At 44.2% G+C, this 16,211-nt stretch overlaps 1 protein-coding gene across 13 annotated transcripts in view; it reads left to right on the top strand.

The window, feature by feature from the left end:
• Positions 1–16,211, top strand: part of LOC311253020 (CLIP-associating protein 1-B-like) — a 37,532-nt gene that overhangs the window by 1,505 nt on the left and 19,816 nt on the right. For all 13 annotated transcript variants that reach the window (XM_084346707.1, XM_084346700.1, XM_084346701.1 and 10 more), the window contains exons 2-14: positions 1,562–1,640; positions 2,258–2,361; positions 2,449–2,540; positions 2,637–2,712; positions 4,134–4,231; positions 5,046–5,116; positions 13,558–13,698; positions 13,830–13,906; positions 13,990–14,082; positions 14,165–14,310; positions 14,398–14,533; positions 14,751–14,821; positions 15,471–15,530. In XM_084346707.1, coding sequence (XP_084202833.1) covers positions 1,562–1,640; positions 2,258–2,361; positions 2,449–2,540; positions 2,637–2,712; positions 4,134–4,231; positions 5,046–5,116; positions 13,558–13,698; positions 13,830–13,906; positions 13,990–14,082; positions 14,165–14,310; positions 14,398–14,533; positions 14,751–14,821; positions 15,471–15,530 — 1,244 coding nt within the window. The remainder of the gene's footprint in view (positions 1–1,561; positions 1,641–2,257; positions 2,362–2,448; positions 2,541–2,636; positions 2,713–4,133; positions 4,232–5,045; positions 5,117–13,557; positions 13,699–13,829; positions 13,907–13,989; positions 14,083–14,164; positions 14,311–14,397; positions 14,534–14,750; positions 14,822–15,470; positions 15,531–16,211) is intronic.

Genomic DNA, 16,211 nt, shown 5'->3' with positions numbered 1-16,211 from the left:
AGGAAGGCTACGACTAACAGTTACTCACTCTCTGTAGATGTTTTGTTTTAGTGACAAACAGCCAGAAATACATTACATACGATACATTAATTTTACAGTGATATCAAACAGAAAAGCAGCAGATTTCAGAAGCTGGAACCAAAGAAAAATCGCTGCCGATTGATTTTCTGTCGACTGACTGACACAATTAATCAAGGAACTGATTCACGAAGCATCAGTTACATAAAGCAGACGTCCTGTAGCAGCTGGTTTATGTGTGATTAAAGGTCCAACGTCAGGATCAACAGGGAGTGAACAGGCAGCCAGTGTTGGATAAAATAAATACATATTCAAGCTAAAGTGACAAATGCTTTTCCTTGTTTTAAACGTTAGTAAATTAAATATTTTGAGACAATTGATTTAAAGATGTCAAACTGTGAAGCTCATTTTTAAGACTGTGGTTTAGATTTCAGGTGTTAAAGATTAAAATATCACTAATAAATGTTTTTTTATAGTTTATTAGTTGTTTTCTTAATTTTAAAACAAGCAGATATAACGTTTAACGGCACGATCAATAACACATCAGTATAAAACACGTCTTTATTATAGAGCTCAGGTGTCGCCAATGATCGTGTCGATTAAAAGAGCGTTCAGCTGTTGATCAATACAGACAGTTTAATTTAGGTGACAAATCTTCACTGGTTCAGGAGGTTTGCTGCTGTTCTTCATTTCAAACGTCAGTAAAGTAAATACTTTGGATATTTTGTGGTTCAGAGATCAGGTGTAAAAAAGGTCAGTTGACCTCCAGATGAAGGTTTGCTGGTTTCTTCTCGTCCTGAACATCTGAGCTCACCGTCGACCTGCAGATGACCGAGTTGACAGTTTATTACAGTTGTTGATATTCAGTGAATAAATGAAATCATCATATCGTGCAACACGTGCTGCTGTCCTGTGAGGGTGCAGCAGACGTCTTCTGCTCTCCGTCCAGCAGGCGGCAGCAGAGGAGGTCCGGTCTTTTGTTCTTGTTACGAGTGTTTTTCTCTTTCTGTCAAAGAGAAGTTCCAAAAATTGCACCAGGATCTGAGCAGAGCTCAGGTGGTGCGTATGTGTTGACTCTGGTGTCAGCAGGGAGACTCTCACTACACGTTCATCAAGCCTCCCAAACCACCCCAAGACAAGGAAAGTTGCAGCAGGAGGTGGTGGAGGCAGCTAGTAGAGCCTGGACGGGCTCTTCAGTCAGGGTGCAGTGTGAGCTCACCGCTCTGACCCCACTGAACGACACATGAGGTGATTTCCCTCAAGTTTAACCGAACACAACTCCTTTATTTTGACTATTTCACCCTCTTTTTAATGGAAATCCATGCTCTGGTGTCATTACCCATAATCCTTTGCAGCTCAGATTCAAATCCACTGCTCCTGTGCTGCTCTGAGGCTGCAGCCGGTCCGAGTCCATCCGTCTGTGCTGTGAACTGATTCTGATGGGTTTCCTTCTTCATGTTGTTGTTTTTCTTCTTTTTCTTCACTTTTTTAAATTAATTAATTATTTTTTTTAACATGTTTGCTGTTGACTTGTCCTCCTCAGGTGGTTCTGTTGGGGATGGACATCCTGTCCGCTCTGGTCAGCAGACTGCAGGAGAGGTTCAGGACGCAGGTGGGAACAGGTGAGCTCATCCACTTTATCCTTTTACTGTTTACAAACACAAAATACAGTTTAATATGGAAAATACATTCATAAATAAACAAATATGTAAAATATGTCTGTGAAAAATACTTAAAAACATTCAAAGGCACAATCTACGTATATCTATCTATGTATATTTACTTATGAGTTCAGCACAAATGTAAAAATATACACTAGTTAAAGATAGAAATATTAATATTAAATGTGTTTTATGAGTTTATTAAGTCAATTATATAATATTAGATATAATGTTTAAAGGCACAAGCTACAATAAATCTATATAAAACATTTATTTATTCTTCTGTTTCAACCTTTATATCTTGAATATAAACACCAGATAAAGACATGAATATTCAACTTTATTTTATTAGTTAAATTGTTTCTTTAATTCTTAAATTGACATTTTAGACATTAAAGCTGACAATGTTCATGTAGATTTACCTGGAATGAGTTCAGTAACAGATTAAAAAAGGAGATTAAATTAATAAATTCTAATAAATCTTTAAAACACATTTATTCTGCTTTAAATTGTATTTATTTTAATTTATTAAGGCTGAAGACTAAAAATCTCCTTCACTTCTGTTCGTGTCTCCTCAGTTCTGCCGAGCCTCATCGATCGGTTAGGAGACGCCAAGGACCAAGTTCGAGACCAGGACCAAGCACTTCTGCTGAAGATCATGGACCAGGCTGCAAACCCACAGGTGCACCTCAGCACACACGCTGGTTCAGTTCAGTGAGAGGAGATCCATCGCGTTCTGATCATTTCAATCTGAACTTTGTGTTTTCAGTTCGTGTGGGAGCGAATGATGGGCGGCTTCAAACACAAGAACAACAGGACCAGAGAAGGACTCTGCCTCTGCCTCATCTCCACCCTGAATGTGTGAGTGAAGACGTCGCGTTCTGGTGTATTTTAAGTCTGGACTCAGTCACAAACTCGTGTTTTACTCAGAGGTTCTTGTTGTGTTTTGTCCTTCAGGTTTGGATCTCAGAGTCTGACGCTCAGTAAAATCGTGCCTCACATCTGTAACCTCCTCGGAGACCCCACCAGTCAGGTACGGCCTGATTATTGGTCTTTGACTGCCCTCTGCTGGTCACACACACGAGTTACACCTCACGCCACGAACCAGGTTTCCTTTTCCAAATCACAAAACCTTTACCTGCAGCCAGACTCACGATACCTCACAGGCATCACACCTTTCAGTCGCGGGGTCTCCTCGTCCCCCCGCTGAGTTTGTCGTCTCCTGATAGGCTGCAGACGTCTGTCATCACCGGAACCACGCTTCCTGTTGAGGACAGGAAGCCAGGCCCATGAACTGCCCTTCCTGAGGCCAAACACTTGTCGCGCAGCGCCTTACGAGCCATCATCATGAGAACGATGAGTGCAGGAAGCATTTTCATTTCAGTTTACCAGCTGGAAACAAACTTAACATCTTAAAACACACTCGACACACGTGGTGGTGACTGGAGGCAGTATTTCATTTTGATTGTGTTCTCACTCAGAATTAGATTTCATTTCTATTGGATTTTAAACTGGCACAAAATAAGACAGATGAAGAAAAAAGAGCCTATAAGTCTTACAATCAGGAACTAACTGTCTCAAGAGAGTTATTGACTTAGTGTCGCAGCACAATGAGATCCTTCTCAGACCAACCGCTAACTGCCACCATATGCCCCCCATGATTCAGTTTATTTTGTGTAATCACCATCACATGTGAAGCAGCAGGAGCAGCCGTCACCGTGGTAACGCTTCACCGTCCAAAAAGCACAAAAGAAAACTAAACAGTCCGCGATCGGTCGTCTGATCCACATCCTCGGTGTGTAGACGGTTCTGAGATCATGACTCGCTCCTTATTTTGGGATATGAAGTCATCGTTTTTAGAGCGTTTCTCTTTATTGTGACTCAGAAGATATTTTTTAAAGACAACCTGAAGGAAAACTACTTAAGTTTACATTTGATATGATTTTCAGGAGAGAAACACTTGTAGCACAATAGCATCATGTTGTTGAATGACTAAAATCAGAATTCCTTTAATTTAAGAGAATTAAGTCAGTTTAGTCCGTTTTTTATATAAATATATATGATGGAAGTAAATGATAAACCAGACGTTGACTCTCAGAAAGGAGGATCTTTTGTAAAGTTTGTTTGTATCTGTGGCTGGAGGTGTCGTTATGAGTTCAGGTTGTCCGTCTGTCCTGATACCTCCAGAACACATTGAGGGAAGTTCTTCAGATTAGTTATAAATATCCACTTTGACTTAAAGTAGAACTGATTAACGTTTGGTGGCCTCATAAAACACAGTTTCTGCCGTAACTCAAGAATCCATACGATGAGTACAACGCAGTTTTACACAGATGTCTATCAGGATAAAATGATGAAGTGATGACATGTGATGTCCAGAAGGTCAGAGGTGAAATGCACAAAACGTTTCTGCCTGTTGTTCACCGCCACAGCTTTATGTTTGTTGTCCTGCAGGTGCGTGACGGAGCCATGAACTGCCTCATTGAGATCTACCGCCACGTTGGAGAGCGAGTGAGGATGGACCTGGGAAAGAAGGGTCTGCCTCAGTCACGGTGCGTTCAAGTGCACACTGTGAACAGGCACGACTAACTTATTAAATGGAGGACTCTGCAAACACACAGCGAACTATTATTTCAGTAATAATTAACCCTTAACACACTTTAATAATTCTCCAATACAAGAAATCGTCTCGGTTATTTTGGATTCATGAGAGCGAGTGGTGCTTAGAAAATACCGTCAACGACAAACAGAAAGAATCTGAAAATCATTCAAAGTCACGTTGATAAGTAACTAAATTATTAAATAAATCATGATGTTTAAAGCTGATGAAGCACGGTTGCATTTACAGGATGTCCAGGACCCCAAACGCAACGTCAGGGTCGGTCCGGACCGATTATTTCACTCGATTGATGATTTATTAAGTCTATAAATTGACAGAAAATAATAAAAAGTGCAGATCAGAAGTTGCAAGATTGTCTTCAAATGTCTCATTTTCAGTGATATAAAACAAAGCATCTGTGGAGCTGAAGCCAGAGAATGTGTGACAGTTTATTTTAAACATTTCACACACAAGCCTCTCTTCTGATCCACTTTTAAACACTTTCTGTCACAGACACTCATCTGAATCAGAGTAGTTTCCTCCTGAACAGTGCGCAGACATCACATGTGGTCCACGCTGTGATAATCGGTGTTTGTCCCGTTAATATCAGCCAGCACAGCCGTGACCGTCGCCTGTTATTCTGGGATGTTCCTCTGGCCTAGTTATCGGCTCTCTGTGGAGTCAGATATGATCCGACTCTGTGCTGCGGGCCTGTTTGTATCACAGCACCACCTGCTGGTAACTGTCTGTTCCTGCTCTCTGTCCAGGCTCAACGTCATCTTCAGTAAATTCGATGAAGTTCAGAGGTCGGGGAACATGGTGCTGTCTCCTGTGTCAGGTAAGATCACACCTCACTCCTGACGTCTTGGTTCTGGTCGTGTCTGTAGCACCGGGACGGTTTCGTGCCCGCGGTGAATCTGGTCGTCCTGGCAGCTTTGTGTTTGTTGTTGAAAACAGCCTGCGGACACGAACATGTGACGACGTCCAAAACTGCTCCACAGTTCATTAACTGTACACCAACCAGACTCCAACACCTCGAGAGGGACTCTGTGTTTGAGAAGCTGCTGTTAATGAGCAAACTACGGTTTAGTCGCCCAGTCCTCACATGTCTGAGGAGATATCGAGGAGATTTCAGAATATGAAGATATGTAGGAGGTCTGTGGTGAGGAGGGGCAGTCAGGTTGTTACTGCTCATCATCTAGCTGCTCACTGTGGAGGCTACGGGCTGTGGCAACAAGGGCTTCAACTGGTTAGGAAGAACAGGAAGTCATTTTTACGCTGTATTAGTCAGAAAACATTTCAACATGAATCTGAACATCTTGTTAAGCAGGAAGCGTGACCTGGGTGAGTATCTCGGTCCTGGGAAGCCCTCGTCTTGTTTCCAGCGGTCTCAGCGGGGTGTGCTCGCTGTCTTTCAGTCACAATGCAACCTGAGCTGCTTTCTTTGTGCCGCGAGAGGCGAGGAGCTTTCAGCCGCTTCGCTGCAGGAACGGCGACCCTGCAGCAGCGGGGCGGATATCACACCCACAGATATGAGCAGTAAAACAAGCACCAGGACGTCAGACTGGTCTGTCAGGCTGTTGAACCTCGGCGCTGACAGGCGGTCACAAGGCTCAGCTTTCATCTCTGAGCCCCCGAGCTTAAAAATAACAAGACAAGACCTCCTTCCTTTGGGGAAACAACATGAATTTGTCATTGAGATAGTCTGACATGAAGGGAGGAGCTTCACCATGACGCTGCCGCAGGAGAAACATCTGAGTTCTTACAAGAAGTCGCAAAATGTATCTACGATCTGCATCAAATGTGACGATAAGAGCTCGTTTGTCAGGTGTGGGACAGTGTTGTACTCTGCACTCGCAGTGAAACCGTTCAGTAACACCCTCCAGTGATTTAGTGTCTCTTCATTTTTCCTTGATTTGATAAATGAAACTGCTAAGTAGTTATATAATTACAGTATAATAATAACGGTAGAAACGTCCTTCAGAGGGAGACTTTTTACTTTGACACAGTTCAGTTCAGCAGCCTCCTCAGACAGACGTGGACGTCAGCACCCTGACAGCTGACAGAGCGTCACGCTGACCTGGAAGAGAAGCTGCGAATCATTCAGAGGAGAGCGAATAGAGGAAACTACATGAAGATACAGAGAGAGGAAGAGAGCCCGCAAAACAAACTGTTAAACTGAGAAGAAAACCACAAGAAGACTGACTCCAGCAGCCGAGGGCTCTTATTTTGTAGGAGTGGTGTCAGCTGTCGTCCCTACGGTCACAAGACCGGGTTGGAGGGGAAGGGAGGAGGCAGGCGGCAGTGCACCAGCTCTGGGTCGCTGTCAGGACGCCACTGTTTCTCCTCCAGTGGATCCGCAGAGAGCCTGCAGGTACTCTTACACACAGTGAAGTATTGTTATTTTAAAGCTGAAGCCCTGTTGTGAAATATTTAGCCGACTCCACTCGACTCTTTGTGCTCTCTGGGATCATAATTAGGAAATGAATGCCACAAGTAACAGAGGCTCAGCGATGCGTTTAATGCTGCAGTTTTGCTCCGCTGATCTGCGTCTGACGTGCACGATTACGTCCGAAACATCAGAGTTGTTCAGGTAGAAACGGTCGTCATCATATGAGGAACATAATTAGAGGAACTTCATCATTTCCACCTGTGTGCTCGTCAGTGCTGCTCTTACTCTGTTTGGTGTTTACAGTCATGATTACAGGCTAATTTCCATCTACTTTAATGTAAGTAACTTAAATGATAATAATAATGTTTTTGTTGGTGCAGAGACAGTAATAATGATGTTCTGTTCAACAGGGAAACCTGGTTTAAAATAAGTACTTTAGCTGATTTTTCAGAGAAAATACCGCAGTAGAGGAGGATTCACTTGGTTGCATGTAAAGACTTCTGTGGACGAGTTTGTGGTCTTGTAGCTACAGTCAGTTTAACCTCTTCTCAGAGGCGGTTAATTGATTTTAAACTGCATTCTTGGAGCGATGGGGAGCCAATGAATGGCTGTTAAAACTGGAGGAATGTGGTCTCTCCTCATAGTTTTGATTAAAAGTCTTGCAGCTGCAGTTGAAAAAGACTTTGCACTGAATAATGTAGATCAGAGGCTCCTGAACTCTCGTTCTCTTCAGTGATGGAAGTTGTCGGCTCAGTCGTCATCATGTCACTCTGTTTCAAAGCTCAAGAAAAACTTGTACGATCAGACCACCTTTATTGTTTGGACGTCATATTTTGACGTTGCACCTCGTCGTGCTTCTGAATCCAGCTCTGCGGGTTTAATAAACATGGACCTGGCTGTGTGCGTCACTCAGCCTCAGGAGGTCCTGCAGGGGAGGTGTTGAGAGACGAGGACAGGTACGCGCTGCCAGCAGGACTTAGGTTGCACAGTTGGAAACCTCCTGAATAATGAACACAGTGCAGGGACAGAGAGACAGGGCAGCATGCACTGCTGAGGCTCTCACACAAGGTAGACGTGCTACAGAGCTGAAAGAGCATTTATGAAGGTCTGCAGAGTGGAAACTCACTCGCTGCTGCTTTATACAAGGTTTTTCTGGCCTCACGTCTGCTGGCGTCTGCACAGATATACAAAGACACCAGACGACGCTGCACGCAACATAACAGGAAAACTCCTCTCCACAGAACTGAAGGATACCAAACAGGAAGAGGTTCAGTCCCAACAGGAACAACCACTGATTGACCCTGAAGACCCAACAAGTAAACAAACACACAACAAGATGTCCAGTAGAGCTGAAACTGTTGACTGATCTGAAATATTCTCATTAAGATCCTTCATGAAGCAGAACTGTCTGATCTTTGGGTCAAAGCTTCTCAAAACATCTCTGAATATCTCAGATAACTGTATAAAGTCCTGCTGACCTGATCCTGTTCGCTGTCCGCCACTCCTTAAACTGCAACATTTAGTCGATTCATCGATTAGGAGACTAGAAAGAAAAATAATCACCAACTATTTTGATAATCAATTAATCGTTTTAATCATTTTTCAAGCAAAAATGTGAAAAATATTCTGGTTCCAGCTTCTTAAATGTGAAGATCCACTGTTTTTCTTTGTCATTCATGACAGTAAATGAAGAGACTTTGGGTTTTGGTTTGTTGGTTAGTTGGTTGGTTTGCTGGTTAGTTGGTTGTTTTGTTGGTTAGTTGGTTGTTTTGTTGGTTAGTTGGTTGTTTTGTTGGTTAGTTGGTTGGTTTGTTGGTTAGTTGGTTAGTTGGTTGTTTTGTTGGTTAGTTGGTTGTTTTGTTGGTTAGTTGGTTGGTTTGCTGGTTAGTTGGTTGTTTTGTTGGTTAGTTGGTTGTTTTGTTGGTTAGTTGGTTGGCTTTTTGGTTAGTTGGTTTTTTTGTTGGTTAGTTGGTTGTTTTGTTGGTTAGTTGGTTGGTTTGCTGGTTAGTTGGTTGGTTTGTTGGACTACTGAATTGATTTTCTACCATACTTGGATGAAAGATGGGTTTTGGCCCAGAATAAACCCCATTAACTTTTGGTGCGTATCTAACATCGTCAGATTGGGGTGTTTTTCTACATTTTCCTGAAATCCTCAGGGAATAATTCCTGGATCTTGATGAAACAATCAGGCGTATTTAGGTGGCTGGTGTCTATGAATGAGTATAATCGGATGCTGTCCTTGGAAGAAGTTTGTCCTCTACTGAGTTTAATTCTTGTTACTTTATTGATTGTTTACGACCCTGAAATCCAGTTTGAGTCATAAAAACTGTGCATAAAGGAACCTGAGCTGATCAGGATGAATTCAGAGGTTCAGCCATCAGCCGCGTTTTATCTGATTAAGTTTGTTCAGACCTCTCAGCAGCTTCGTGGTCTCAGGTGAAATAACTTAACGCTCTTTTACAACCTTTAATTCAGAGTAGTGGGTGTTTTGTGAACCAGCGTCCTGTACCTCTGCTCATCTAAAGAAACATACCCAGCATACCTGACTAATGGCCCCTCCACTGTAACTCCAGACCGCTGCCTGTGGATTTGCTTGGTGTGAATGCATTTTAATCTGGTGAGAAAGTTGTGAATGAAGCCTGATAAGTCCGTGGGAACGTCACTCCCACTGTTGTTCCAGCCGGTTGTGAGGTGCAGGAGAATAGCAGGGGTGTTTCCCACTGCATTCACTCAGCCATGAAAAGGCTGAACAGGACCTGAACAGGTCGGCGCTCACCTTTGAGCTGCGGCTGCGTTATTATCTGACGCCGTTGTTATTCTGAGCTGAGATGGCGGAAAAATGTGAGTGAAATAAGTGTGATTTGTGAGCAGAGCTGAGGCTGATTCGATCTCTCTCAGATTACCTGCTGTAGACTCTCAGCTGCTCTCCCACGCTCCCTTGTTTCCTTCTGTGTCCGGTGACGCAACACTGTGCACTCACCTCTCCAGGGTCATTTTGTGAATTTGCATCGGGGGGATCAGCTGTCAGGCTCCATCAGGCTCCGAGCTCACAAAGACTTTGAGACGCTGCCAGGAGGAAACCTTGTGACCCGGCAATCCAGAGGAGGGGCACAATTAGTCACAGTCGCTTTGTCGGATTATTGTTAGTCTTTTTTTGACGTGGGCAGTTGTTATCCACCTGTAACAAAGTTGTGAAAGTTAAATCTCGCCTGTCAAACACAGTTGACTCTAAATGGTTTGTCTTCTGCAACTCTGGAGGAGCTTCAACAAGTCGAACAAGATGTGAGTGTTTCAGACTGACACAGTCGTTTTCACGCCCACCTGTGCGCCCCATGTTGGTCTTAAAATGAGGTGTGGTCAGTTGCACTCATGGCAGATGGCTGGAAGCGACAGCGCCATGGGGGCGTCTCAGATTTGAGTACATGTACTTTACATTTTAGTTACGTTCCACCACTGCCTCCCTCGTTCACTGCCCTGACTCGTGCAGCAGCTTCGACCTCGCTGTGATTAAAAGCGCTCGGATAAGTCGGGCGGAGGCTCGGCGGCGGACATTAACACCGTCAGGAGCAGCTTCCCCCTCAGAGGTGTCTCCTCCGTCCTCCCTCCTCCTCTCCTGAGTCATCATGACACTGTGACTCCGCCCCCCAGCTCCGCCTCCACATCGAGCGCCGGGGTTTGTCCTCTCATCAACCCCTCCCTTTGCATCCCATTGGTCCACTCCGCCACCCCTCCCTTCCTCCTCCTCTCCTCCATCACCTCCCTTCCTCTTCCTCCATCCCGGTCCTGACGGTGTGTGTGTGCTGAAGTGAACTAGAGGACGGAGACGGAGAGGCAGATGTTGAAGCACATGCTGCCTGACGGGGGAGGGAGGGGGCTCGCGGTCGGACTCCCCTCCTTCCTCCCCTTTTCCTCTCCTCAGCAGGAGGGAAAGATGTGAGGAGCTCAGAGGACCGGAGGACCACCCGACTGACTGTCTGACTGTCTGTCTGCCGGCATGCTGAGGAAACTGGTCTGCAGGCGGATCTGCTCCTGTAAGCTGCTGCTCTTCCAGTTGAGGTCGTAATGAATGATGGATGCAGGAGGAGGAGGAGGAGGAGGAGGAGGAGGAGGAGGAGGGATGCCTGGTGTGACGACGGCTGTAAATGCGTCTGTGGTGTCTGAATGTAAACACAGCAGGATGATTTGTCGGCCCGCTCGCAGCTGGATTGTTGTGATGCAGCCGGGCGGTCGGTCGCTGAGCGGAGCTGAGGTCAGGAACCTGGAGGCAGTCTGCTGCCCTGGAGTCTGAGAGGACTGTGAATCGATTACCTGTCAGCTATTATATCAGTCGCTGACTATTTGAATGATCGATTCATCGGTTTGATTCATTCTCTTTGAGAGCAAAAAGGTCACAATTCTCAGATTCCAGCTTCTTTAATTTGAATTTTTTGCATTTTCATTATGTTAAACAACATGAGATTGTGTCCAGAACAAGACATTTGTTTTTCACCATTTTCTGACCCAGATTAAGTTTCAGTTGCAGCTCTAGTTATAAAGTGTTTATTACCTAAGGCGAGGAGGTTACGTCCTCACCTGTGTCCGTTTGTTCGTTGGTTGTTTGCTTGGTTTCCCAAACCAGGTGATCTCCATCCTCTGCTGGATGATCCAGAAAGTAAGCGACAGATTTCCACCAAGCTTGGATGCAGGATGGGTCTTGATCCAGATAAAGGGACGGATCCAGACATTGTGAGATGAAATCTGGCGTATTTTAGTTTTCCCGGGTGAACGTTCCTGCTGGTTGATGAAGACCTGTTGTGGATACGAGACGTTAGATGAGTTTACAAGTTGATGTGTGAGAACTGAGGCTGTGGAGGTTAAATCTGATCTGAACAGCTCCATTTTGTATTCAGTATTCGAAAAACAGTAAAATGCATCTTCTGCCGTCGTCTGTTCATTTCCTAAAACCTCAAACTATTCCTTTCAGATTTACAGCGACAAGTCGAGCATTAATAACATTTATTATTAAAACTCATGCAGCGGGCGTTATGTAAGTAAGAACGCACGCTTTATCAGGCCAGATATCTGGTAGCGTTAGCCCTCTCAGCTCAGGTATGATCGGATCAGATTCAGTGGTTGATCAGTGATGGTCCTGATGCAGCAGATATATTTTATCAGCGTTTACTGTTTCTACTTGATATTTAGACGCACGTCGTCGAGTTTTAAAGGGATTTCCTCCTGAGCTACGAGCTGTTTTCTCCTCCTGTTGTGTTGTGTTGATGCTAATGTGTTGAAGCTCAGGTGACAGGTGTGTTTTCCTTCACACACACACACACACACACACCGCTCACACACAGTCACCTTGTGTTGATATTGAGGCGTTGTTGTCGCTTTGAGGAGGAAAAAACTGCAACCTGATGGCACATGACGGATGTGTTGGCTGAGTGCCCTGCTGTGTGTGTGTGTGTGTGTGTGTGTGTGTGTGTGTGTGTGTGTGTGTGTGTGTGTGTGTGTGTGTGTGTGTGTGTGTGTGTGTGTGTGAACTCTGAATAATGAAAGAGGATTGATTGCTGGCCGTGCAGATTCCTGCGCTCTGGGGGGCTCACGTGGCGCTCGCCTGTCCACCACCAGGAGACGCTTTCACAGGGCGCGGCCTCAGACGACAAACAAAAGATTGTCAGCGTTGTGTATTGTTGTGTTTTTATTTACTGAGCCGTTCAAAGATCAAAACGGCCTTTCTGTGGAGGTAATGTGTATTTTGACATTTTGACAGAACGACTGAAAGAAACAAGCTTAATGTGGCCTACAACAAGGAACACTGCTGCCACCAGTGTGACCGAGTGTCTCGGTGGCTTTTTCAGGGCCGATACCGATTATTAGAAATCACGGAGACTGAAAACAGATATTTGGGACCGATATTGAACCCAGCCACCGCTGAGTCCGGTTCTGCTCGAGGTTTCTGCCTGTTAAAGGCAGTTTTTTGTCTCTGCTGTCACCAGGAGCTGCTCATGTTGGGTCTCTGTCAATAAATGAATCCAGGAGTTTGGTTCAGAGCTGCTCGGTTTGGAAAGTGTCATGAGATGACTTTTGTTGTGAATTGCCGCTTTACAAATAAAGATTGATTGATTGATTGATTGATTGATTGATATTCATTTGCATCAATGATGAAAATCTTTGTGTCAAAATTTCGAACAGCCAGTGAAGAAATAAATGTAAAAATGTACTCAAGTACTGTTCTTACTTTCAGGTATTTTACCTGAGTATTTCCATTTTCTGCTTCTTTTTACTTCCTCTCCTCTAAATTTATTTAATCAATTTAATTACCAGCGACTCTGCAGATTCAGATTATTCAGTATTTATTGGCTGAATTGTGACGTGTTTTACATTTTTTTCAGAATTCAGACTTTTTTTATATGATGAAAGCAGCAAACCCTCACACTGTGTGGATCATTGGCTCTTCTGCTCACTAAGTGACTGAAATGATTTGTAACCTGAACGACTGATTGTCTCAGCATTAATGAAAACCTAAACAAACACATCTTTCACCTCTATACCAGGTCTGAATCCCTCTGCAGGGATGAAGACTGAAGGTATGAGTGGGTCAGAACCGACCGTGTCCTCAGACTGTGTTTTGTTCTCCTGTGGTCAGTCGAGGCTTCTCACTGGGAACACTGGACTGATTGTTGAGTTTATTGTCGGGACATTGTGTCTGAGCCTCCTCGCCGTCACCAGCTCGTTATGTTGGTGATGCAGGAATGTGAGTTATGTCCTCTGTATCGCTCTCTGCTGAACGTCAGCGAAAAGTTAAAATGCAGAAATGTCAGAGTCCGCCTGCCGCGTCCACATCAGCAGGGACGTTTTCTTTGTGCTCGTTGTTCAGCCGTTTCTCCTTCCCGCTCTTCCTCCTCCAGACAAGAACTTCGAGGACGATGACTCGGTGGACGGCGGCCGCTCCTCGTCCTCATCCAAAGGAGCCTCGCTGTCCGGGAGGAAGACGGTGAGCATGGGTTCATTCCGACGTCCCGCCTCCGCCTCCAGCGCCAAGTCTGCAGGTCAGAGCTCACACCGGCTGACACCTTAATGTTCAGACAGCAAATGTTACACTCTGAACCCTCGAGTAAACAGAATGATGAATGAGAAGTAAAGGTTTCCTCTCGTGTTGTGCCCGTGGTGTCGTCTGCAGGGAAGGATGGATCTGTTGCTGGAGCTGTGGATGAGGAGGACTTCATCCAGGCCTTCGAGGATGTTCCCACCGTGCAGGTACGGAGCCTCGTTTATCCCACATTTCCACATAAACTTGTTCTGCTCATAATCTTCTGGTCCTTCCTGTTCTCGCCCACCAGATCTACTCCAACAGGGAGGTGGAGGAGGCCATGACGAAGATTCGAGACGTGCTGTCCGACGATAAGAAGGACTGGGAGCTCCGAGTGGCGGCTGTAAGACTTCCTCTGTCGTCTCTGTTCGGTCATCAGTTAGGTGAGAATGTTTGTTGATCGCTGCTCTCCTCCGTCCATCCAGCTGAAGAAGGTGCGCTCGCTGCTGCTGGCCGGCGCCGCTGAGTTCGACGGGTTTCTGCAGCAGCTGCGGCTCATGGAGGCGGCGTTCAAGCTGTCCGCCAAAGACCTCCGCTCGCAGGTGGTGAGGGAGGCCTGCATCACTCTGGGGTGAGACGCGTCAGTCAGAGGAGAAAACCGATCATTCAAAACAATAAGTTGTCAGAAAACATCACCATTGTTTGATGTTTCCTGCAGCCACCTGTCGTCGGTGCTCGGCAGTCGCTTCGACCACGCGGCGGAGGCCACCATGCCCATCCTCCTCAACCTGGTCCCCAACAGTGCCAAAGTCATGGCCACCTCCGGCATGGCCGCCATCCGCCTCATCCTCAGAGTGCGTAACGGCAGCTTCCTGTCCCGATTTAACCGTTCACGAGGCGGCATTATAACCATGTTAGCTCCCAGTTACAACTGGAAAGAATTCACAAATGGGATTAAAAGATGAAATCACATGACCGTTTTTATTGTGACCACAGAAGAAGAGTCTCAGTCTCAGTGCTGAAAGAAACGTCTGTTCAAACGCTGTTCTGACTCCACTCTGTGTTTTACAGCACACACACTTCCCTCGCCTCATCCCCATCATCACCAGCAACTGTGCGTCCAAATCTGTGGCCGTCAGGAGGTGAGGCACACACACACACACACACGCACACACACACACACACGCACACACACACACACACACACACACACACACACATTTCTGTTTTTCTTTTGCAAATGTTTCAATTGATTAATATTTTGTATATAATTTATTATATGTACTTAATTTAATATTATTTAATTCTACTTTCGAGTTAATATTATATATTTATTTCTATCTTTGATCATCGATTTTATTTTATTTTATTTTTTTAATTATTTTTTAAAAATATTTATTATTTATATTTATTTTAATTTTATGTTTAATTTGATAAATATTATTATTTTATTCTGTTTTTATTTTAAATGTCTAATTTATTTAATAGTATTTATTTATTTCTTTTTTATATTTATTTTATCTTAAATGTTTCAAACATTTTTATTTAACATCATATATTTGTTTTATTTGTTTGTTTTCTTATCTTATTTATGCATTTTAATGTTATTTATAAATTATTTAAATGATTTTATTAAAATGTTATTACATTTTTATTATTTAGATTTCTAACATTTTATTATATTAACTTTACTTTATAACTAATGATATAATACATGAATCGTACTCTGGATGTTTTCTTCAGTCTGTGTTCAGATTTTAATGATTTCTGTTTTGATGTTTTTGTCTTCAGGCGCTGCTTCGAGTTCTTGGATCTGCTGCTGCGGGAGTGGCAGACGGGCTCTCTGGAGAGGTGACGAAACCAAACACTTTTTAATAATACATGAAAATATGACGTTCATCTCACGCTCGACGCTTTTACAAAAACAAACGGTCGTATTTTGAACTGAAATAAGCAGATATTCGTACAGTAAGTATAAAACGTTGGCTCGTTGAATGGCTTAAAGCGCTACTCGCCACCTTGTCAGGAAATGTGACACCGGCCGGGTCAGGGTCGGTCTCAGCAGTTTCCATGGCGATGCCAGGAGGGATCTCTGTCTGCCTCCAAAAAGCCTCATTGTGTTTCCGCCCGGCTGCTTCCTGCCGAGGGTGAAACCCGAGCTGATCCCAGTACCAGGGGAGCTCTCTGGTTCTCATCGATCACTGATCCTAAACGTCACACGAGTACGAATCCAGCTCAGATTTATCCAGAGAGAAAGCAGCTGTGACATCAGCACACGTTCATACAAAATACAGATGGATTTTAATTATTCTTTGAGGGGACAGATGTAAAAAAGTATTGTTTTGGTATCGAGACACGGATCAAAACATTTGAAATTATAAAACCTGAAATAAAACGGCTTTAATCAACGAAATGAGCTCATTAAAGTCTCAAACAGAACGACATCAGTGACATCAGAGTGACATCAGAGTGACATCAGAGTGACATCAGCATCCCAACGTGTGGATTAATGGAGCTGTAAAAGCCCAGAGT

The sequence above is a fragment of the Pagrus pagrus genome (assembly GCF_965226575.1).
Source record: "Pagrus pagrus genome assembly, chromosome: 24".
In the NCBI taxonomy this organism is placed as follows: domain Eukaryota; kingdom Metazoa; phylum Chordata; class Actinopteri; order Spariformes; family Sparidae; genus Pagrus; species Pagrus pagrus.
Note: the sequence above shows the minus strand (reverse complement) of the source record. Positions and strands in the feature narration are given on the sequence as shown.